Source organism: Lepidochelys kempii, chromosome 8 (genome assembly GCF_965140285.1).
Source record: "Lepidochelys kempii isolate rLepKem1 chromosome 8, rLepKem1.hap1, whole genome shotgun sequence".
In the NCBI taxonomy this organism is placed as follows: domain Eukaryota; kingdom Metazoa; phylum Chordata; order Testudines; family Cheloniidae; genus Lepidochelys; species Lepidochelys kempii.
Window position 1 is genome coordinate 56728948 of NC_136387.1, and position 25425 is coordinate 56754372.

The 25425-nt window shown below is 41.4% G+C and overlaps 1 protein-coding gene across 6 annotated transcripts in view; it reads right to left on the reverse strand.

The window, feature by feature from the left end:
• The window catches only part of TPR (translocated promoter region, nuclear basket protein), a 74184-nt gene that overhangs the window by 5678 nt on the left and 43081 nt on the right, over nt 1-25425 (reverse strand). For 4 of the 6 annotated variants that reach the window (XM_073356694.2, XM_073356693.1, XM_073356691.2 and 1 more), the window contains 12 exons: nt 25212-25273; nt 20768-20976; nt 20202-20474; nt 19075-19223; nt 17979-18062; nt 15685-15885; nt 13999-14130; nt 13382-13472; nt 12544-12728; nt 10127-10195; nt 9560-9654; nt 6824-6930 (listed from right to left, as the gene is read on the reverse strand). In XM_073356694.2, the coding sequence (XP_073212795.1) occupies nt 6824-6930; nt 9560-9654; nt 10127-10195; nt 12544-12728; nt 13382-13472; nt 13999-14130; nt 15685-15885; nt 17979-18062; nt 19075-19223; nt 20202-20474; nt 20768-20976; nt 25212-25273 (1657 nt within the window). Of the gene's footprint in view, nt 1-3201; nt 4896-6823; nt 6931-9559; nt 9655-10126; nt 10196-12543; nt 12729-13381; nt 13473-13998; nt 14131-15684; nt 15886-17978; nt 18063-19074; nt 19224-20201; nt 20475-20767; nt 20977-25211; nt 25274-25425 lie in introns of those variants that run through there. The other 2 variants (XM_073356696.2, XM_073356692.1) reach the window with 2 other exon arrangements.

The window sequence follows — 25425 nt, forward strand, 5'->3', positions numbered from 1 at the left end:
CAAAGAAGTTATTTCCAAAACAAATGTGTCCCTCAGTAATGGGAAATTTATTTTACAGAATTTAAGGTTGAACAGTAGTAGTCTGGAGCTTTGAGCAATCTGGGTATTTTTTACTCTATTTTTTTAATTTTTTTTTTTTTTTTTTTTAAAACAGCCCAATTACAAACCGTCCTTCAAGCTTTGGTTCACTCCCACTCGATTAAACTGTCATATCCTTTTCAGATGCATATTGGAAGAGCCCATGATATTTACTGTTTACTTGAAATCTGTCAGACTTACTACTGCAAGAGAATCTCAACCAAGATCAATTCATTTTAGAGACAAGTCTTGCCAAAGAGGCCAGAAAATAATATTGTGCTGCGAAGTACCCAGGTTCGTTGACATGAGATAATTTCCCCTAAACTTACTGAAACCTATGAAAAGAGACAGGCACTAGGTAATTATGCAATTATGAAAATGTCTCACTGGCCAAGCTTGTGAAGGCCTTACACTCAACTTGATGGCATTTCTGTGTTTGTATGTATGTAATGCAGTAACTTTTGAACGCTGAATACAATCAGTTCCAAAATTCCAGGGAACGTTCTAGGCATCAATGGCCACCCTGTTGATTTTGGATAAAACGGAAAAACTCCAAGGGTGAAAACTGAGGACACATGAAGCCTCTGCCAACCCTTTAGCACAAACCAGACACCTTGAAAATCACTGCATACCAGGAGTCTGTATGAGAGAAAGAGGAATGCAGGGCATACAGAACACCTGGCAGGGAGGAGATTGAGGGAATTGCAGGGAGTCCCTGAAAACAAAGGATGAGACAGTGGCACATAGGAAGCTTATAGGAGGACTGGAGGAATGCAGGGAGCCCTTGGTGTGTGCAATAAGCTCTGCCTACACAAGCTATAAAACATGCAACCCCTTAGCAATTTTTCTTTTTGCAAAGCTTATCTTAGGCCTGGTCTACACTACAGGGTTAGGTCGAATTTAGCTGCATTAGATCAATTTAAAAATGAATGCGTCCACAAAACCAATCCCGTTCCATCGACTTAAAGGGCTCTTAAAATCGTTCTGTCGACTTAAAGGGCTCTTAAAGTCTGTACTCCTCCCCGGCGAAGGGAATAGCGTTAAAATCTACTTGGTGGGTCGAATTTGGGGTAGTGCGGACACAAATCAACGGTATTGGCCTCCGGGAGCTATCCCAGAGTGCTACATTGTGACCGCTCTGGACAGCACTTTGAACTCCGATGCACTAGCCAGGTACACAGGAAAAGCCACGGGAACTTCTGAATTTCATTTCCTGTTTGGTCAGCATGGCGAACTCAGTAGCACTGGTGACCATGCAGTCCCCTGAGAATCGCAAATGAGCTCCAGCATGGACTGAAAGGGAGACACTGGATCTGACTGTTGTATGGGGAGAAGCATCTGTGCAGGCAGAACTCTGATCAAAAAGAAGAAATTTGCCAGAATCTCACAAGGCATGTTGGAGGAGAAACACACAGCAGTGCCTCGTAAAAGTTAAGGAGCTGAGGCAAGCCAACCAAAAGACAAAGGAGGAAAACGGTCGCTCCGGGTCACAGCCCCATACCTGCCGCTTCTATGATCAGCTGCATGCCATGCTAGGAGGGGACCCTACCAGTACCCCACCACTGTCCGTGAACACCTGCAAGGAGGGAGTCTCACGGAACGGGGAGGAGGATTTTGTGGAGGAGGAGGAGGAGAATGCGCATGCGCAGCAGGCAAGCGGTGAATCCGTTCTCCCCGGCAGCCAGGACCTTTTCATTACCCTGGAGCCAATACCCTCCGAAGGCGGGATCCCCGACCCTGAAGCTGGAGAAGGCACCTCTGGTGAGTGCCCATTTGTAACTACAGTACAGGGTTTAAAAGCAATAGTGTTTAACATTTGATTTTCCCTGAAGAATTGGGATGCATTCGCGGCCAGTACAGCTACTGGAAAAGTCTATTCGCATGTCTGGGGATGGAGCGGGAATCCTCTAGGGACATCTCCATGAAGCTCTCCTGGAGGTACTCTGAAAGTATTATGGAATCATTGCAGCACAAAGTATGGCAGCGAATGGTCCTGGGTTTTGGTCGCATTCAAACAACATTTGGTCTATATCTTTCTGTGTTACTCTCAAGAGAGTGATTATCATTCACGGTCACCTGGTTGAAATAGGGGAATTTTTGTAAGGGAACAGTAAAAGGACCCCGTTCATGCTGGCCTGTTTGCGCTTGGCTAAAAGGGATCATCCTGGAGAACAGGCACGCGGTGGGGTAGGGGGAGGTGTGTGCTGCACATCCACCCGAAAACTGCAGCCCCTCCTTTTAAATGTGAAACCCAACTGGTATTGCTTGCTATGGGAAAGGATGGTGCGGAAGTTTGAAACCATTCCCACATGTTATGCGTAAGAAGCCAACCCTACGTACCCTTTGCCTTATCATGGCTGCATGGAAACCTAATTCTGTTGCCCAGCCATTTGTGATGTGTCACCATACTGGCAAGCGCTCAATATAAAAGGCAAAATGCAACCTTGTACCTAAAGCACACGTGCTGTCTGCTGTAAATTGCTTGATTCACTGTGAAAGAATCTCCCTTTTGTTCTCAGAAATATATCGTCTTAAATATTACTCTCCCTTTTTATCTCCCCCCAGGTGCAAATGTTTCTAGGCTCCCCCTATCATTTCCATCCCTAAGGTTATCCCAGATTAGAAGGTGAAAAAAAACGCACTCACGATGACATGTTTTCCAAGCTCATGCAGTCCTCCCATACTGATAGGGCACAGCTGAATGCATGAAGGCATTCAGTATTAGAGGCTAGGAAAGCATTAAGTGAGCGCGAAGAGCAGAGGCAGGAGGCGATGCTAAGGCTCATGGGGGAGCAAACGGACAGGATGAAGTGTCTGGTGCAGCTGCAGAAAAGCCAACAAAAGCACAGACCCCCGCAGCATCCACTGTACACAGCTCCTCCCCAAGTTCCATACCCTCCTCACCCAGATGCCCAAGAACGCAGGGGGGGAGGCTCCAGGCACCCAGCCACTCCAGAGGATGGCCCAAGCAACAGAAGGCTGTCATTCAAACAGTTTGATTTGTAGTGTGGCTACAATAAGCAATATGGCCTTGTCCTTCCCTCCTCCCCCACCCTACCCAGGCTACCTTGTCCATTATCTCATTTTTTTAAATTAATAAAGAAAGAATGCATGGTTTCAAAGCAATAGTTACTTTATTTTGAAGGGGGGAAGGTTGGTGGCTTACAGAAAATTAAAATCAACAAAGGCGGCGGGTTTGCATCAAGTAGAAATACACACAACTGTCACACCAAAGCCTGGCCAGTCATGAAACTGGTTTTCAAAGCCTCTCTGATGCACAGCATGCCTTGCTATGCTCTTCTAATCACCCTGGTGTCTGGCTGCTCAAAATCAACCAGGCCATTTGCGTCAACCTCCCACCCTGCCATAAACATCATCTCCCCCTTACTCTCACAGATATTATGGAGCAAGCAGCAATAACAATGGGAATGTTGGTTGCACAGAGGTCTGACCTAGTCAGCAAACAGCAGCAGCATGCTTTTAAACATCCAAAGGCACATTCTACCTCCACTCTGCACTTGTTCAACCTATAGTTGAACTGCTCCTTACTACTGTCCAGGCTGCCTGTGTACGGCTTCATGAGCCATGGGAGCAAGGGCTAGGCTGGGTCCCCAAGGATAACTATTGGCATTTCAACATCCCCAACAGTAATTTTGTGGTCTGGGAAGTAAGTCCCTTCTTGCAGCTGCTCGAACAGCCCTGAGTTCCCAAAGATGTCAGCGTCATGCACCTTTCCTGGCCATCCCACATTGATGTCGGTGAAATGTCCCTTGTGATCCACCAGTGCTTGCAGCACCATTGAGAAGTACCCCTTGCGGTTTACGTACTGGTTGGCAAGGTGGTCTGGTGGCAAGATAGGGATATGTGTTCTATTGCCCCACCACAGTTAGAGAAACCCATTGCAGCAAAGCCATCCAGTATGACCTGCACATTTCCCAGAGTCACTACCCTTGATAACAGAACGTCAATGATTGCATTGGCTACTTGGATCACAGCAACCCCCACAGTAGATTTGCGCACTCCAAACTGATTCCCAACTGACTGGTAGCAGCAGGCGTAGCAAGCTTCCACAGGGCTATCGCCACTCACTTCTCAACTATCAGGGAAGCTCTCATCTTGGTATTCCTGCGCTTCAGGGTGGAGGAAAGCAACTCACAGAGTTCCAGGAAAGTGGCTTTACCCATGCGAAAGTTTCACAGCCACTGTGAATCATCCCATACCTGCAACACTATGCGGTCCCACCAGTCTGTGCTTGTTTGCTGGGCCCAGAATCGGTGTTCCACTGTATCAATCAGTTCCACTGCCGCCATGATGTCCCAATTGCCACAGCCCGTGCTTTCAAGAATGTCTGCGTCCATGTCTTCATCAAAATCAGCGTCTCTTAGCCCAGTTCTGCATATACTCCAGGATAATACGTGAAGTGTTTACAATGCTCACAACAGCAGCGGTGAGCTGAGCGGGCTCCATGCTTGCTGTGGTATGGCGTCTGCAGGAGAGCAGAGTTGTAGCGGAAGTGGTGGATGACAACGGATGCCACAAGAATAGATATTTATACAGAACGACGAGAGGACCTGCAATGTGGATTCATGGCACCAGGAGAGCAGAGTTGCAGCAGAAGCGATGGATGACGACAATATGGAGAAACTTGCTATTGAGACACTCATTTACAAGGGCAGGAGAGCAGAGTTGCAGAGGAAGTTGATGATGATGGTTAACAGTCGTCCTGCACCGTCTGCTGACGGCAGCATCCAGGACACAACAGCAGTGGTGATGGTGAGCTGACCTGAGCGGGCTCCATGCTTGCCGTGGTATGGTGTCTGCACAGAAAAAAGGCGCGAAACGATTGTCTGTTGTTGCTTTCAGGGAGAGAGGGGCGACTGATGACATGTACCCAAAACCACCTGCGACAATGTTTTTGCCCCATCAGGCATTGGGAGCTTAACCCAGAATTCCAATGGTCGGCGGAGACTGCGGGAACTGTGGGATAGCTACCCACAGTGCACCGCTCCATAAGTCGATGCTAGCCACGGTAGTGAGGACGCCCTCTGCCGACTTAATGCGATTAGTGTGGACATACACAATCGACTGTATAAAACAGATTTCTAAAAATCGACTTCTATAAAATCGACCTAATTTCGTAGTGTAGACATACCCTTAGTGATGGTGCTGTACTTCTCAACAAAATATTATTGTCCTCAGCTCTTGATCTTCTCTCCGTTTTGCTTTTCTGACTCTTGTCAATCCGCTACCTTGCTCATTGCCACCCCTACAATGAGTGGTTTAGCAGATCTCTTACAGTTGCTTCTGTGCTGCCAGGAAGGCATGGAAGGGAGACTTCTTGCTGCACAACAGCAGCAAGGACAAGAACGAGCAATTGCTTGCCCGCCATCATAGTGGACAAGGGCCTATCTATCTCAAAGACTTGCTCTCTTCTGTACTCTACCACAACAGCTGCGATCACAAGGAACACTGATGCTGGACATCCCCAAGTTCAAACTCATAGGAATGGAAAGCATTTTCAATAGGCTACCATATTCAGTCACAGATTCAGGCTCATCTTTATCCCGCTACCTTCAAGAACACAATGCCAGCCCTATTCCTTTACATAAGCTTTGTAATAATGAAGTTAGAGCACAGCTTAACAGTATCCCTCCTGAAAGCAAAGACTAATCCAACTGGGAAATAGTTTAAAGTAAGATAGGGGAGTAGAGATTTGGTCTCTGTGACAGATTAACGTTTCCTAAGTTATGTGTGGAAGGCCCAGATACAGCAATACCCACGAGAGAGACAGTAACAAGAACTTTCTTGTGGGATATCGAGGCTAATCTACTGATCGAGGCTAATCTACAATAGATCTTGACACACCTGAACCAATGGTGAGAAGATTGACAGAGCCACACATCAAGACATGCTAGAGAATTGTACGCTGTACAATTTGAAAACATCTGTTAAATTGTGTGTGTTTTAATTTTGCTTTAGTGAAATCAAATTTCAATTTGTCACATACGGTGACGCAGGCAATCTCTGCATGACAACATAATGGCTCAACAAGCTACCTACTTCACTGCGTTAGTGTTAATTTTCCTAATATTTGTATATGCTATTCTAAATGGCTAAACATCGGCTTAGCAGAATTAATTTTATAATTTTAAGAGATAATATCCATGTTTATTTAAGCAACTTTTTATTTATATTAATTTATATTTTCACAGTTGCTGGAAATTATGGAGGTGCAGGGTAAGGCAATTATTTAACAACAGTAAATGTTAAGATTCAGAAAAGTTAAATCTTTATAAACATGAAAGCACAAAAAGTTGTCAACATCACATGTCAAAATATACAAAGTAAACATCCTTAAAACAAACTAAGTTCTCAGTAAGAAAAATGCTGCTTATCTTTTAACGTCAGTTATCATCAATGAAAATATTTTTTCGTTGGTTTGTGTATGTATGGTAAAACTGATGTTTACCTATGTTTACTGATAAAAATCTAATCTTTCCAAGCCTAAGCAGTCAAGCATCCTTACATTAAGCTGCATATAGTTACAAATAACAAAGCTAACAGTGCTAGATAAGCAAAACATCTTCTCTGCCTCCTTAGTTCTTCTACCCTTCCTACAACTACACAGAGGCACAGGCAAGGATATAGTTGGAACGGAGATGACAATTACCCAAGCTTGATTAGTTTCTCAAGCTGTTTCCATTTTTTCTTACAAACATAAAACAAAGGTATTACATAGATTTACCTCCTTGTGATGCAAGCTGGCCAAGATCTGAGTGGCTGGAACTAGTCTGTGGCATATCTTCTGGAGGTCCAAACCTGAATCTGGGAACTCCAGCAACCTGGGGGGAACTACAAAGATGCAGAATGTGCTGTAAAAACTGTTTAATAAACTAAAAACTATAATAAAATTATTTTAATTGAATAAGGAAAACAAATTATCAATTATACAAATAAGATTAGTAGCCAAGCAAAGATAACACTTAATTTTATCAGCATTATCCAAAGTAATTAGTTACTCCATTACATCTGCGTCAAAATGATATGGTCAAAAAATACTCCACTAGTAAGAAAATAATAAAATCACTTTCAATGAATACTGTAATGTTTAATGACAGGTTTCAGAGTAACAGCCGTGTTAGTCTGTATTCGCAAAAAGAAAAGGAGTACTTGTGGCACCTTAGAGACTAACCAATTTATTTGAGCATACTGATGATGCACCCGATGAAGTGAGCTGTAGCTCACGAAAGCTTTATGCTCAAATAAACTGGTTAGTTTCTAAGGTGCCACAAGTACTCCTTTTCTAGTGACGGAGGATGTGGAAAAAGCTAATGTACTCAATGCTTTTTTTGCCTCTGTTTTCACTAACAAGGTCAGCTCCCAGACTGCTGCGCTGGGCATCACAAAATGGTGAAGAGATGGCCAGCCCTCTGTGGAGATAGAGGTGGTTAGGGACTATTTAGAAAAGCTGGACGTGCACAAGTCCATGGGGCCGGACGAGTTGCATCCGAGAGTGCTGAAGGAATTGGTGGCTGTGATTGCAGAGCCATTGGCCATTATCTTTGAAAACTCGTGGCGAACCGGGGAAGTCCCGGATGACTGGAAAAAGGCTAATGTAGTGCCAATCTTTAAAAAAGGGAAGGAGGAGGATCCTGGGAACTACAGGCCAGTCAGCCTCACCTCAGTCCCTGGAAAAATCATGGAGCAGGTCCCTCAAAGAATCAATCCTGAAGCACTTGCATGAGAGGAAAGTGATCAGGAACAGCCAGCATGGATTCACCAAGGGAAGGTCATGCCTGACTAATCTAATCGCCTTTTATGATGAGATTACTGGTTCTGTGGATGAAGGGAAAGCAGTGGATGTATTGTTTCTTGACTTTAGCAAAGCTTTTGACACGGTCTCCCACAGTATTCTTGTCAGCAAGTTAAGGAAGTATGGGCTGGATGAATGCACTATAAGGTGGGTAGAAAGCTGGCTAGATTGTCGGGCTCAACGGATAGTGATCAATGGCTCCATGTCTAGTTGGCAGCCGGTATCAAGTGGAGTGCCCCAAGGGTCGGTCCTGGGGCCGGTTTTGTTCAATATCTTCATAAATGATCTGGAGGATGGTGTGGATTGCACTCTCAGCAAATTTGCGGATGATACTAAACTGGGAGGAGTGGTAGATACGCTGGAGGGGAGGGATAGGATACAGAAGGACCTAGACAAATTGGAGGATTGGGCCAAAAGAAATCTGATGAGGTTCAATAAGGATAAGTGCAGGGTCCTGCACTTAGGACGGAAGAATCCAATGCACAGCTACAGACTAGGGACTGAATGGCTAGGCAGCAGTTCTGCGGAAAAGGACCTAGGGGTGACAGTGGACGAGAAGCTGGATATGAGTCAGCAGTGTGCCCTTGTTGCCAAGAAGGCCAATGGCATTTTGGGATGTATAAGTAGGGGCATAGCGAGCAGATTGAGGGACGTGATCGTTCCCCTCTATTCGACATTGGTGAGGCCTCATCTGGAGTACTGTGTCCAGTTTTGGGCCCCACACTTCAAGAAGGATGTGGATAAATTGGAGAGAGTCCAGCGAAGGGCAACAAAAATGATTAGGGGTCTGGAACACATGAGTTATGAGGAGAGGCTGAGGGAGCTGGGATTGTTTAGCCTGCAGAAGAGAAGAATGAGGGGGGATTTGATAGCTGCTTTCAACTACCTGAAAGGGGGTTCGAAAGAGGATGGCTCTAGACTGTTCTCAATGGTAGCAGATGACAGAACGAGGAGTAAATGGTCTCAAGTTGCAGTGGGGGAGGTTTAGATTGGATATTAGGAAAAACTTTTTCACTAAGAGGGTGGTGAAACACTGGAATGCGTTACCTAGGGAGGTGGTAGAATCTCCTTCCTTAGAGGTTTTTAAGGTCAGGCTTGACAAAGCCCTGGCTGGGATGATTTAACTGGGAATTGGTCCTGCTTCGAGCAGGGGGTTGGACTAGATGACCTTCTGGGGTCCCTTCCAACCCTGATATTCTATGATTCTATGATTCTTTTTGTAACGTTTAAATAGCTCCTATGGCTTTACACAACTAATTCTCCACAGCAGCTTGCTGTGTATATTTTAACTGATCTTCATAGTCAACATTGAGAAAACATGCTTTTGTCACTTATAGCACTAATGTGAATGTGCAAAAGAGGAGCTCAAAGAAACACGATAACCCACTGTTGCCCTAGTAATTTAACTGTATGACTTTTTAAACAAATAGGTTTTGCTAGATTGGAATGTGCTTACTTTTCTGAACTCCATTTTATGATGTATGGTTCAAACAATTCAATATTTGTGACTCTCTCTCTTACCCATCTAGTAGATGGAATGCTATTTAGTATCTTACTACACAATCACTAAATCTTTTATTTCCATTTACCTTTAAGCAAAGAACCATTCAACTGTTAGTAAAAGGGAAATACACAATAGCACTTGCTTTTGTTACGACTTCTACGTACTGAATTGCTTCTGCAAATCCATCTGTACGATGTGGTACCACAAGAGTTGGGGTGCTTGGAACTGTCCTGTCCTCATCATCAAAAAAGTGTTGCTGCTGAAAAAAATATTAAGATCAGAAGCTAAAATTTATTCATTATTCCTACTCTGCTTGCTTCTAAATAAAACTCATCTACAAAAGGTTGTTCCCTCCCAAATAGACTAACAGCTTTAACCACTATTTGTCTAGTCAACAGTGTGAAGGGAACCCATGTGAAAATAAAAAAGAATTTTAAAAGATTGATTCCTAAAAAATAGTAATAAATATTGGCTGTGTCTAAACTGACCCAGATTCTTAAGAGTTTTTAGCTTCATCTTATACTTAATATACCTTGCCCGGTATTCACATTTGGAATAAGTTAAAGGATGGAAGTACCATTAACATGAAAAACCACCGCTTGATTAAACTATCTGCAAGCTTACACAAACAGCCAAGGAATTCTTTACTGCTCTTGTAGTGTTATAAGACTACAAAGTTCAGAGTGCTCTCTCATTCAAGGTTTTTTAGGAGCAGTCTGCCATTTACTTACCATGCCCCCTATACCAGGAGTTAGTTGAAGCCCACGTCCCACTGACTGTCTCCGAGTCATCTGGATTCTCTTTATGGTAAAAGGAGGAATAAAGTAGTATAAATGTTTCCTGGGGAGTCTAGCCATATGCAAATATCTTCAGGAATAAAGTTTAGTGATAAATGATAAATAAAGAAATTCTTTTGGCTTTCTACCAAAAGCATGACTTGATTAACAAAACCAGCTAGCATATTTTTATTAGTGAAAGCCATATTCCAGATATATTTAATCATGCACTTAATTCCTATACTTAAAACAATCCTGAATCAGGCAGAAGCAACTAATTTACAAAATGGGGCAATGTTACACCAAAAAGGGGGAAAAATTAATATAGGAACTCTTTCTAAGTAAAGAGGAAATAGTGAGTGTGTGAGGGGGGTGTTGCAGTACAATGACATTTAAATCATTTTCACAAGACACAATTTTAGTGCAGTCTAAACAAATGGTTCAGCATTTAGTGAAAACGGCTCAAAGGGTTTTTTTGTGCACTTCATCAAACACAGAAAGGTCTTTGGAAAATAAACACAATGTTATAAACCATACTATAATATCTTGAAAGAGCACAACAAACCAAATGAAAAATCTATGAACGATTATAATTGTGTTTAAGTTAGAACTATTAAGGTCAGTTTAATTTTTCCCCCTAAAAAAAAAAACTTAAAAAATTTCAAGTTCTGAGCACGGAACTGTCAAAACTTCTGGCATTCATTCTTCAACTCTCTCTTGGTGCTCCCTGGACTGTGGAGGAAGCATGCTCAGCACAGCTCACCACTTAACAAATTCTCAAACCAATTAGGCAACAGTGCAGACCAACTCTCAAGGAGACCTAGTTAAGGCAGACTGAATAGAAGTCTACTGACAGCTGCATTCAACATTTCTCAGTGTAATAAAATATGCAAGGTCCCATACAGATTCATAGATTCCAAGGCCAGAAAGGACCATTATGATCATCTATCTGCCGTGTATAACACAGGACACAGAATTTCCCCAAAATAATTCCTAAAGCATATCTTTAAAAAAATTAAATCTTGACTTAAAAATTGCTAGTGATGGAGACTCCACCACAACTATTGGTAAATGGTTCCAATGATGAATTACTCTTACCATTAAAAACGTATGCCTTTTTCCCAGCCTGAATTTGTCTAGCTTCAACTTCCAACCATGAATGCTGTTGTCTTCTTTCTCCATTCTTTCATCATTCTCCTATCTATCCCACCTCTTTTATCCCATCCTTCCTTGTGTGCTACTTTTTTCTCTCTGCACCTTTTGTTTTTTTGGTCTTTATTTTTTCTCCACTCTTCTTTTTTATCTGTTCTTTCTTGGGGCAGAAATGATTTGAAATTTGGAAGGTGTTATTATATGTACCTAGCTGAGCACAGGTCTTGCTCCTCTTCCCACTCTGCTTGTGTTTCCAATTCAGCTCCCCATCAGGCTACACTGAGGAGAAGAACCCTGATTTCTAAGAGATGATGATGCCGGGGAAATCATTGTCTCTGTTCTCACTAGCAGCAACATTTTCCACACCTCATGCATGGGGTGAGCTCATGCACTGAAAATCAAGGAGAGATCTTGTGACACTGTAGGACTCATCTGTGTAGCACTATGCTTTTAAAAACATCCATTTTCCAACCTTCCTTACCCACAGCCGGGTCCAACCAGGAAATATAAACATGTTAGCTGAAGTTTCTGGTAAAGTGGAATAGTTAACAATGTTGACATGTAACCTGTCATAAGGGTTCAGAGATAAACACCCCATAGAAATAAATTGGAACAGTGCACACCCCTCAGAACAAGGGGGCTATAAAGAATTAGCTCACAATCAGGAGGTTTCTTTTTGCAACCATAAGGGTAAAACTTTCTTTTTTTAAATGACAGGTTTCAGAGTAGCAGCCGTGTTAGTGTGTATCTGCAAAAAGAAAAGGAGTACTCGCGGCACCTTAGAGAATAACAAATTTATTTGAGCATAAGCTTTCATGAGCGACAGCATCCGATGAAGTGAGCTGTAGCTCACGAAAGCTTATGCTCAAATAAATTTGTTAGACTCTAAGGTGCCGCAAGTACTCCTTTTCTTTTTTTAAATGAAAGCTTAAAATTCTGTAGAATCTTAAAGTGTCACATACAGCTCACATGTGAGGCATTAGGCACAAAAAGGTTAGCTGAGAAGACAGTGGGAGTTTCTTTATGCCACACCTGCATCTGCACAAAGAATATTTAATAAAAATCTGAGCCAGATCCTGCTGAGTTATAACCTTCTCAAAAACTGCTTTTAGAGTGGAAATACTGACAAGTATTAACTGAAACAGTGCTGGTATAATTTACAAAAAGCTACATAATTAAGTAGTTTCCTTAATTTTCTAAAGCGTTGAGTAATTTCCTACCTGTACTGGTGGTCCCAGTTCCTGGGGTGGAGCATGAATAGTCAGTCGTGGGGGTAGAGGATGTGGTGGTCTGCGTGGTGACTGAGGTGGCCGAGGAGCCTGCCTCTCTGAGGCAGATGTTGGCTGCTGTTCTCTTGAACTTTCATGAGAGAAAGTTGACTCTGGAGCACTTGTGCTTCCTTCGCCTAAAATGCAAGGAAATATCACACAATAAAAACACTGTACTCCACAAATCTATGACCAGAGTAATTCAGGCAGTACTCTAGTTGCAATGACAAAAGTATGACACCTTTAAAAAATTGATGTACACTGTAATACTTTATAGAGAATATGGGGTCACTTCACCCACCACACAAATGGAATCAATCCTGAAGCATGAGTAGTTTGAGATGAAGCTGTAATAAAAACTTACAGAACGTATACCAAAATTGAAAATCAGATTAACATGCTATAGCAGACATTTCTACGCTTGCAAAAAGCAGTAATTGACCAACAGTGACAACTGAACAGTGCCCGGATTTAAAAAGTCATTTGAAAGACAGCATGTCTACAAGTTAAAGAACCAATTAGCACCATGATAGGCAATTGTTCACCAACGACTCAGAGGGAAGAGGATCACTTACTGAATCAACAGCTCTTTCTGCAAGTAATGTTTTCCATACAAATATTGAATATACCCAGTGCTACTTAGCTTATGGAATTTTACTGGAGCACACCCCTGTAAACCTATCTTTTCCACCTCAAATTCAAAAATACATGTTTTAACAGAAAGAACTCAAAAGGCTTGCACATGTCTCCCCTCATAACCAGAGACTGTAGAGATAGAGATTAATTGTACCACTGTTTTGAGAGTCTGCTGCTCTCTGGTTGCTTTCTCCACCTCCCATGCTCTCTTCAGTTTCTGTACAAGGATCTGTACCATCAGCACCCTAAAAATTCATAAAACAGTGATTCAGTGCAAAACCCCACCCAGGCCAATAATTGAAAGAGAACAGAAAAACCTAATATAGTAAAGATGGTATCTGTGAAAACTTAAGAAATTTTATATACTGTACATAGTTATAAAGAACAACTATGTATACATTTACTCAAGTTTTAAAACCTATCTATATCAAAATATCGTTTGTTCAATATGTTTCAACTAATAAACATTTGTTGTTAAGAGTTACACTTGGCTAGCTTCACAGCTACCATAGTCTAGTATTACAAAGCTTATGCTGTGTCCTGTACTTCGTATTATCCAACCTTTCCACACATCGAAAAGTTTTTTTACTCAAGAAGAAAACCAGTTGCAACATGAACTATATTTATCACCTAACCACAAAATCCAATCTACTTGAATCAACTCAAATTAAGATTTTCCTTTCTCAACATGTGGATTACAATAGGAACAAGCTATAAAATCACAATTACCTCAGGAGATTGCATATGCCTACAAAAGGTTGCTACTCTTACCTCAGCATCATCTGCTTCATATCCATCATTTCCATCAGCACTCCCGGTTCCTTCATTACTATCATCACCTTCATCCCCCATTCCTGTATCTTCATCATCATCTTCATCCTCCTCTTCCTCATCTTCATAATCCTACAAATGTAACGTACACAGCTTTAGGAAAAGCTCAAAAGGATAACATCTAGCTCTTATACAGTACTTTTCAACTATAGATCTCAAAGCCCTTTACAAAGGAGGTTACTAACATTATCGCCATTTTAGAGAATAGCTAAATCATTTTATAGTGTGCTATGAATAGACAGATTTTCTCTAAAGGTCTCTTTCTAGAGATGTTAAGAATTCATTTGTAGGCATATACAAACTTCAAATGTTGTTGTAGGTCAAGTGAAAAATTTTATTGTCACCTGCAGTAATGTGCAATGAAAAGATGCATGAGAAAGTTTATACAGTGACTAATTAAAATATGCCTGCTTCAAGCTAGTTCTCTCATTGTATATGTTTGTACAGCATCTGGCATCTTGAGGCCAGGATTCTAACTGGGGTCTCAGGGCACTGTGTTAATACAGGTTGAATCTCTCTAATCCGGCACTCCGTGGTCCGGCATAGGTGCCGACTCCGTGGGTGCTCCAGGGCTGAAGCACCCATGGGGAAAAATTAGTGGGTGCAGAGCATCCACTGGTGCCAAGCTCCTCCCTCTCCCCCCATGCGCTGGTGGCCCCGCACTTACCAACTCCTCCTCCTCCCTCCCAGTGCTTCCGGAGCACTGCAAACAGCTGATTCGCAGCATTCAAGCACCGGGAGGGAGGGGGAGGAACTGGAGCCGTGGCTGGGACCCCAGGCGAGGGGCTGGCGTCTGGGACTTGGGGCGAGCATCGGAGCCCCTAGGCGGAAGGGCTAGTGGCTGGGACCCCGGGTGACAGCGGAATCCCCGGATGGGGGGGCCATGCTGGGCGCAAAGCCTGGGAGTACTGCAGCACTCCCCATACCCCTACTTCCCACGCCTATGGATACCCACTGGCACTCTGCATTGACCTCCTGTGATTCGGCACCAGGCAGGTCCTGAGGGTGCCGGACTAGAGAGGTTTTATCTGTATAAATAAGTTACATTAATAGCAGAAAAACTCAAGGTATTTGGTAATGTCAGTGTGATATATTCTGTGGGATTGGTTTATTTATTTATTTTTTTGTGAAGCAAGAAATACTGAGGATTTTACTTAAGGAAATGAATTTTTTTTTAAAAAGTTATTTCAGAATTATTTCTGTGCTGAAAACCTCTCCACAGCCTGGCTAGCAGAGGCATTTCATTATATAAATGAGTGCTTCAGTCAACTTCGCAACAGTTCAAAAATCAAGCTAAGTTGAGTAAATAAATTTAAATGTCCAGCTGTATGAATAACTGCAGAATTCCTATTAACAGGAATTATGTGCTTAGTTCTTCCTGCATCAATGAAAAAAATGTGTTGTTTTACTTCCGCTCATAGCCAGGTAAATGGATGCACAGAGCTTCTAAGAGTGCATATGCTTTTCTATATTTACTGTTAAACAGCAGACATTTGTAAATCATGAGTTCGTCTTTAAAAAAAATAAGAAACCATTTTAATTGCTTTTTGGTAGCCACCCGCAGGACGAGCTGTTTATTTGCACAAAGATATTGATGATCAAAAACTACAAATAAGCCAGACATACTTCTTGCTCGCCTTCATTTTCCTCATCATCATCCTCTTCGTCATCGCTGTCAATCACAATGACATCATCTCTCTTGGACTGACCATCCTGGGATGACGAGGTATTCTGTTGATCGGACTGAAGAGGTCCAAGATCTATTGGGAGGGACTGAGAGGTTTCTTCACTATCTTCCATGGGAGCGTACTCTCCCTGGGTAACCCCCTTTAAAAGGTAAAGGAAAGTTACTAAAATAAAAGTGATACTTCATGTGTGTGTTTTTAAAAATGTTTGCCACAGGAGATATTAAGTCAATTTGCAATTCTGTTTAACTTTTAAATCCCTCCACAAGTGCTGCTAAAAGCAGCTATGTCACCACTCGCGGTTCAGTACCTAGATCAGATTTGGGTCCACTCTACACTACATCTGTGTTGTTGTAATCTGTTTGTGATGCTCATCTTAACTGGTTGCAACAATCACATTTTTGTTGTGTCCACTCAGCTGCTTTTTGTTGGGTCCACAAACCATGCAATTACATGAATTCACACCTACCAAAGATGGTAATTGTGTTTGTATTGATGCGTTCTGGGACAGTCTGGGCATAGTGCTTGAACAAGGAGAAGTGCCCAGAGAATATGTAAATATAGCCTTGCTGGAAGCATGTGTGTAATGTACGCTGGTGTACCCTAATACACATACAGCTGTGAGAAAGGAGAACTGGCCAGATCAGTTACAACAGCTCTGTTAGAGGAGCCCATCAACATGCAAAAGAGTAGTATGCCCAACTGGTGGTGAGATGACAATCAGAGCAGAAGCAGAATCTGTTGCTGGAAATGGAAAAACATTAGTTGTCACAGATATTAACAGAGTATTAATCAAGTTGTGTGCGGACACAAACTATGGCTGGATTTGACCATGCCACTAACCAGTTTCACACCCATCTAAAAAAGATTAAATGTAGCCGGGACCTTGGGCAAAGTTAGTTTTCCATTGATATGGAAGAGAGATCTCTAGGCTTCTCTGCTGCTACTCCAGACTGAATGAAACCCTTTAGGTCCATCACTTGGCTAGCTAGCTACAAAAAGTTATTAAAAAGGTTGTACATCATTCTAGTTTGATTCAGCAAAAACTGCAGCTCATTAAAATCCTCAAAGAATTTGAACAAGAACTGTTAAATCTGGATAAAGATGTTCAGATAATAGTCATCTGTTTTCAGATACTGGAAATCACTTTTTTTTTTTTGGATTGAGAATATTTTTTTCACATTTCAGCACCCATGACTGTTAAGTGCAAGAACTAGTTCTAGATATTTCTGCATACTAAGTGACTTGGTTCCTTTGTATTTGATTGCTCAGCAATAGAATTAACTGGACTGCAGTAATCATGTTTGAGTTCTAGAATAGGTCATTCAAAGATGTTTGGAGGTAGAGATATCTGGGGGTTAAATGAGAGTCAACCTCTGAGCATCTTTTGTATGTGTAAAGTTACAGAAAAAAACCCCTGATTTTAGGGACACAGTATTCTCCACTGGTTAGAGAAAATCCACTCCCTACCAGAATGTAAGGTCCGATCAGGACAGATGCAGGTATGAGTTATGGAATTACTTCTTTGCGGTAGGAAGAGAAATTTAATTCTAATTTTTTGTCTTCACATTTCAATTACTTATTTCAGGAGAGCCAAAAATCTGGCCCTAAATAAATACAAAGGAAAGTCTAAGGTACTGAACAGAACTACTGACATTGTTTCACTCTTATGATCCATCCCAGTTCCTTGCTGATTGAAACCTGCTCAACGATTTGTAACAGAATCTTTCTGCAACATAAAGCCATAAATTCTTAAATTTCTTTCTTTGTTCCCACAGAAGTGTAGTCTGTGGGAACAAAACAAGAAATTTAAGAATTTACAACTCTCAAACTCCAATCCTGGCTCTGATGTTGACTCCTTTAATCCCTATGTCTCAGTTTCCCCCGTAAGTAAAATTACTACATAATTCAGTGGTAGTACTTAATGTTTATATATTTCTTTGAAAATGTGAAGTACTATCTATGGAGGTATGTGAAAATCGCAATCAAAATTAAATATACACTGAATGAAACTTCTAGCCCTAAAAATTGTTATAATCTTTACAAACTGATTTCCATTACAAATCTCTAAATTATGACTGACATTTCACAAAGATGTTACCATCAACAAATGCTTTTCTAATAATGACTAGATTGATATACAATGTTAACTGCAGCAATTGTTAAAATACCAAAGTGGTATTTGCACGGAAGGGCTGTTCATGCTACAATTAAAATTAATTTTTTTTTGCTTACTTCTCCAATAGAGTCTTGAGAATCTTGATTGTAAATCTGAGTTTCTACCTCACCATCAGTGCTTTCTTCTGCCGTGACTTCCTCCTGAAAAACCATATATTTTTCATAATAAGAGAGCCAGTCAGACAGACAATTTTAACTACCATTTCTACACCAATGCCCAATACCTACCTTGAGACTGCTGACTAGCCTCTCTCCATCCAACCTCATATTTCTGCTTTTCTGACATCTCCTCATAGGTGTCATATGAAACTCTGTTTTCTCGCTACATCTGAATATTCAGACCATGTCCAAATATTGCTGCTTCTTTCTCCATAACTCAAAGACCTGGCCCTCTTTCTATCCACACTGCTAAAACTCTTGCCCAGGGGCTTATTGCTCATTTTCAATTTCTGCATCTCCTGCCTTCCTGACACCCACCTCACTCCTTTCAGGCCTATTCAAAATACTGCTAAGCTCGACTGCATGGATTTCAAGTTAACAGTGTTCCCCTTAAACTAATAAAAATTCTACTATTTAACACAAAGCCCCTACCATTAAACGCTATAACTTTTGCTTTAGTTGGAAGTTCAAGATGTAGGCTATTCTAATGGTATAGAGCAAGGGTTTGCTACCTTTTTCTTTCCGAGGCCCCCCTCAACATGCTGTAAAAACTCCATGGCCCACCTGCACCACAAAAACTGGTTTTCTACATATAAAAGCCAGGGGCAGCATTAGGGAGTAGCAAGCAGGGCAACTGCCTGGGGCCCCCATGAAGCTGGAGCTTCAAGCTCAGCCCAATGAGGTGGAGCTTTGGCTTTCTGCCTTGGGCCCCAGCAAGTGTCGTGCCAGCCTTGCTTAGTGGACCCCTCCAACACCTGCTCACGGCCACCCCCCACCCCCACCCCAAGGGGACCTCGGACCCCTGGTTGAGAACCACTGGTAACGAGTTTGTCAATCACCATTTTCACAAAAGGTGACCGACTTTGCCAGCAACAGAATTTTAAAAGCTTTTGCAACAGGATCCTGTTTCAGTTTCCTCATCAAAAGCTTATTCCAATCTCAAATCCTGGACGGGGCAACATAATTCACTGGAAGTATTGCTATTCTTACAAACCTCAGGTCCAACTCTCTGTATGCTTCTCAGTTTCTTTGGAAGAGGTATATCCACTGTTTCCTCTGAAATTTGTTCCGAGTTTTCTACTGTGCTATCCTCTTCCTCCTCTCGTGGACGCTTGGGCAAGGAAGAACTTGGGGTAGCTGAAACTTGAAAGAGTCCTCAGTGTTATTTTCAAGAGCATTATGGCACACAAAGAGGGTTTAGTAAACTGGCAGAAACCCAGATAATTTCAGCTTCCTCTCTGAGAGACTGCCTCTTGCTCTATACTCAACCCTAGCACTTGGATAGGAGTGTCTTGCGGTTTGCTCCTGGGGTTGCACACACTGGGACTGGCAGCAGAGCTTTCTGAGCTGCAGGCTCCCCTCTGTGAAACTGGCCCCTATTCAAAGTCCATCAGAACCCAGATCTAAGCTTAAGGGCACAACTGAACTCATTCTATTTGCTTCAGCTCTTTTGTTCGTTTTTCAGGAGTTTTGTTCCTGACAGAACATGGTTGCTAACATTTCCGTAGACACCAGCAAAGGCAATTAAAAATAGCCACAAGGGATAAATTTTGCAAATAACAGGAGCATCTATAACGATAGGTGCTCAGTGTAACAGTAAGATCTAATTTTTTTAAAAATTGCCATCTAAGGCCTAAATGGGTTTGAAGCAAGTACACGTACAATCACAGAATATGTGTTCAGTTCAGTTGATTTAGTTTGCTTTCCTACAGTAGTCATTTATAAAGTTTCGAGCCAAACCTTTATATTAAACTCTGAATCCTCATACCAAAGCAAGATCAAGGAAATAGAGGCGCGCATGAGGGGAGATCCTGCTTTTTTCTGTAGCGAACAAAATTTAACATCCAGCACTAGTTTGAATAGACATTTGAACATTCACTTCTTGTTTCATCTAGGATACCTTTTAGAAGTGTACTAAGTCACAGTTTTTGAACGGTATACTTTGGCAGGTGCAAGAAGGTAGGCCAGACCTCAGTCTTTTTGAAAGCCTACCCCACAATTTGCACACAAAGCCTTCAGCTGCTATTATATGCATTATGGCCTGATTCAATGAGGATCTGTAATGGTTTGGACACACCATGAGATTAGGCCCTTTATGTTTATTTAGAGAATGAAACCAACCTGTACCAAACACTGCTGTGGAAGTGGAGGGCCTTTCTATTTGTGAGCTCTGTACGACCTCCACAATGGTCGGGGGTGGCTCTTGAGTCGCTGGCTCGATCTGAGGATGACTTTGCTGAGTGGGCTGCACAAAAGCTGTAGCTTGAGTCTGTTGCTGAACAGTTAAGATGGGTTGAGAGAGAGATGTCTGGACATTAGGACTGGTGGAGCGTACAGATCCACTTGTGCTTCCAAAGACTGGAACATGCTCGACTGGTCCTTCTGACTGCATAGCTGGAAAGCAAATGGTAGCACATTTTAATTGGCTTATCATTATCTAGTACAGTTCACATTACTTTTCACTTGAGAAAGCAGTGGATAGTGAGATTTAATGTTTCTCATGTATGACCTGTTAACTGATTTAAAGCTGTAAAAACTGTAAAAGCACAACAAACTAGCAAGGGGATTCAAGGTCAGGTAGAATACCAGACATTACATTTAACTCTGAAATTGACTAGATTTCAAGTAGAGGTGTCCTTTTAAGGTTAGTTTAATTTAGATAGTTGTCCTTTATTTAGAACACTTACCTTCTTGGGTTTCCACCTGTGTTGTAGGCATAACTGTGGCTGTTGGAGTAGTGGTTGGATTTGTAACTGTAGCAGGAGTAACCATTGGACGGATACTTGCTCTTGGAGTAGATTTACTCCCAGGTATGGCAGTAGCAGTCACTTTACTTGGAGTTGACACAACAGGCGTTGGCTTAATGTTTGCTGTTGGTGGATCAGAAGTGCTAGCACTGGAAATAGGACACTGGTTTTATTTGTGCTAACAAAGTTGGGGTCAGACTTACAAGTGTATCAAATTCAGTTTTCTAACACAATATCAAATGTTGATTTAGAAAAGTTTCACAACAACATTTAAAACAGATCATGGCATAGTACTAGTATCTAAGCTAAATTATTATTTAATTGGCATCACAGAGACTTGGTGGGATGCCCACATGGGTGAAAGTGATCATAAAATGATATATTTCACGATTCTACGGAAAGGAAGGAGAGAGAACAGCAGAATAAGGGGGTGGACTTCAAAAAGAAGACTAACAAATACAGAGAACTGGAAGACAGGGTCCCAATGGAAGAAAATCTAAGGGATGTAGGAGAGTTGGCAACTTCTGGAAGACACAACATTAAAGGCAGAATGGCAAACTATCCTGATTCAAAGGAAGATAGGATGTATAGTAAGAGGCCAATGTTTCCCCATTAGGAGCTTTTTAATGATCTGAAAAATCAAAAATGAATCCTACAAAAAGTGAAAACATGGACAAATTGCTCAGGAGTACAAAAGAATAGCACAAGCAAGTACGAACAAATTCAGAAAGGTTAAAGCACAAAATAAATGACAACTAGTAAGGGACATAAAAGGTAATAAGAGGCAGCTCTTCATCTACATTTAGAGCAAGAGAAAGACGAAAGAACAGAACAGTGGGGAAGGAGACCAAATAAAAGAGATGACATTTGGAAGGCTAAGGTGTTTAATGCCTATTCTGCTTCAGTCTTCACTAAAAAGAAGAGTAGTAATCAGATACTCAACACAAGTAATATTATCAACGAGAAGGGAAGAATGCAAGCCAAAATACGGAAAGATCAGGTTAAAGAATATTTGTATAAGTTAGATGTATTAAATTCAACAGGGCCAGAAGAAATTCATCCTAAAGAGCTTAAGTAACTAGCTGAAGCCATCTTGAAACAGTTAGCAATTATTATCTCAGAACTCAAGGAGGATGGGTGAGGTCCCAAAGGACTGGAGAAAGGCAAGCAGAGTACTTATTGTTAAAAAAGGGAACAAAGAGGACCCGGGGAATTATAGACCAGACAGACTAACTTCAGTACCTGGGACAAATTATTAAACAATTCGTAAGCACTTAGGGGATATGAGGGTTATAAGGAACAGACAGCATGAATTTGTCAAGAACAAATCATGCCAAATCAACCTAATTTCCTTCTTTCACAGGATTACTGGTTTAGTGAATCAGGGGAACCTGTATCTGATGCATCTTAATTTTAATAAGGCTTTTGACACAGTTACCACAACATTCTCATAAGCAAACTCAAGAAATGTAGTCTATATGAAATTGCTATAAGGTGAGAGCATAACTGGTTGAAAGACTATACTCAAGCTGGGAGGGCATATCTCCAGGGATCCTGCAGCCCTGAGTCTAGTACTATTCAATATTTTTATTACTGAGGATGACAACAAGCTGGGATCAGAGTAGCAGCTGTGTTAGTCTGTATTCACAAAAAGAAAAGGAGTACTTGTGGCACCTTAGAGACTAACAAATTTATTTGAGCATAAGCATTCGTGAGCTACAGCTCACTTCATCGGATGCATGATGAAGTGAGCTGTAGCTCACGAAAGCTTATGCTCAAATAAATTTGTTAGTCTCTAAGGTGCCACAAGTACTCCTGTTCTTTTAACAAGCTGGGAGGGGTTGCAAGCACTTGGGGGAACAGGATTAGAATTCAAAACCAACCTTGAAAAATTAGAGAATTGCACTGAAATCAACAAGATGAAATTCAATAAAGAAAAGTGCAAAGTACCACACTTAGGAAGGAAAAAAATCAAATGACAAATATAAAATGGCAAATAACTAGCAGTAGTTCTGATGAAAAGTAACTGGGAATTATAGTGGATCACTGATTGAAAAAATCAACAATGGCTGCAGTTGCAAAAAAGGCTTATATCATTCTGGGGTGTATTAACAGGAATGTCGTATGTAAGACATGGTAAGTAATTGTGCTGCTCTACTCGGCACTGACCTAGAGTAGTGTCCAGTTCTGAGTGCCACACTTTAGGAAAGATGTGAATAAATTGGAGAGATCAGAGGAGAGCAACAATTGGGTGACGGGGCAACAAAATGGCAGATGAAATTCATTGTTTATAAATGCAAACAAATCACATTGGAAAACATAATCCCAACTATACATATTAAATGATGGGGTCTAAATTAGCAGATACCACTCAAGAGAGATCTTGGTATCATTGTGGATAGTTCTCTGAAAAAATCCACTCAGCGTGTAGCAGCAGTCAAAAAAAGCTAAGAGCATGTTGGTAATCATTAAGAAAGGGATAGATGAGACAACAAAATGTCATATTGCCTCTATATAAATCCATGGTACGCCCACATCTTGAATACTGCATGCAGATGTGGTTGCCCCATCTCAAAAAAGATGTACTGGAATTGGAAAAGGTTCAGAAAAGGGCAATACAAATGATTAGGAGCATGGAACAGCTTCCATATCAGGAGAGATTAAGATTCAGACTTTTCATCTTGGAAAAGAGACGACTGAGGGGGGACATGATAGAGGTCTATAAAATCAAGACTGGTGGGGGGAAAGTAAATAAGGAAGTGTTATTTACTCCTTCTCATAACACAAGAACTAGGGGTCACCAAACGAAATTAACAAGAAGCAGGTTTAAAACAAACAAAAGGAAGTATTTCTTCACACAACACACAGTCAAGCTGTGGAACTCTTTGCAAGAGGATGTTGTGAAGTCCAAGACTATAACAAGGTTCAAAAAAAGAACTAGATAAGTTCATTGAGGATAAGTCCATCAATGGCTATTAGCCAGCATGGGCAGGGATGGTGTCTCTAGCCTCTGTTTGCCAGAAGCTGGGAATGGGCAACAGGGGGTAGACCACTTGATGATTACCAGTTCTGTTCATTTCTTCTGGGGCACCCGGTATTGGCCACTGTCGGAAAACAGCATACGGGACTAGATGGCCCTTTGGTCTGACCCAGTATGGCCATTCTTATATTCTAACAATAATGATAAAATGTTTAGACATTCTGACCTATGAGGAAAGGTTTAAAAAAACTGGGTATGTTTACGTCTAGAGAAAAGACAACCGGGGGAAGGGAGAGAGAACACCTGATAAACAGTCTTCAAAATATGTTAACGGCTGTTATAAAGAGGATGGTGATTAGTTCCCCATGTCCACTGAAGGTGAGACAAGATATAATGGGCTTAATCTGCAGAAAGGGAGATTTAGGTTAGATATTAGGAAAAACTACAAGGGTAGTTAAATTAGGAAGGGGTTTCCAAGTGAAGTTGTAAATCCCCATCACTGGATGTTTTCAAAATCAGGTTGGACAAACACTTGTCAGGGATAGTCAAGGTTAACCTGGTCCTGCCTTAGTGCAGGGGGCTGGACTTGACCTCTCGAGGTCTTTTCCAGTCCTACATACTTATGATTCCATAATCAACAGCTACCTTCGAAGTTTTGTTCACAATTATCATTCTTGCATATCACCGCTAGAAGAGATTATTCTGCAGGGCAAATTATGCCCTGTGCACAACCCCATATCCTTGATAGATGTGATTAACTGGAAATTTGTGTAGCTGCTGGCGATAAATCGCTGTCTGTACTGGCGCTTTTCAGTGCTAAAACTTTTGTCTCTCAAGGGTGTTTTTTCACACCCCTGCATGACTAAAGTTTTAGCACTGACAGCGCAGTGTGGACACAGTCTTCTATTTGTCACTGAAGTCAACTGATATGGCTCAATACAGAAGGAGAATATCTGCTGAATAAGAATGATGCCAGTGATTTTTACAGTCACTTCTCAAGATCAGAACTTCATTTCAAAGGGATACCAGAATTTTAAAAATCAAAGATGTGTAGCATTGTTACAAGAACACCTGGGATCAGAACTGTTCCAAGAACAGAAATGTCAGATTATAGGCCATAAAGATTATACATCTTCACAGGCTGGTGTAGTACCTGAAACTGCTTATAATTTTTCAAATAGACTAGATTTCAAGTTCACGGTGTACCTAATTATGACAGTTTAGCAGTAAATGACTTAACTGGTTAGATTCGGTTAGTCCATAGCTCAGTGTTAGCATTTAGCAGTCAGTAGCTTCCAAAAGCTGTTAAAAAATTCTTAAATGCAAAAGCCTTTAATTCATTCCTACAGTTCAAAACAAAAAATATAGACATAACGACTAGACAAAAAAGAACCCACAACTTACATTCCTCTTTCACCTGATGCTGGAGTAGATTTGAGTGTGATCTGCCTCTGCTGTTCTGCAACCTATTAGATGTAAGTGTTTTTGTAAATTATATGCTTCCATAGCTAAATATTAAGCCAGCAGGCTCTATAAAACAATCCAAAAATGCAATTTTGGTTACTACTTCAGTAGACAGATCTCTTTAATTACAATTGTTTCAACTATGGATTTGGAA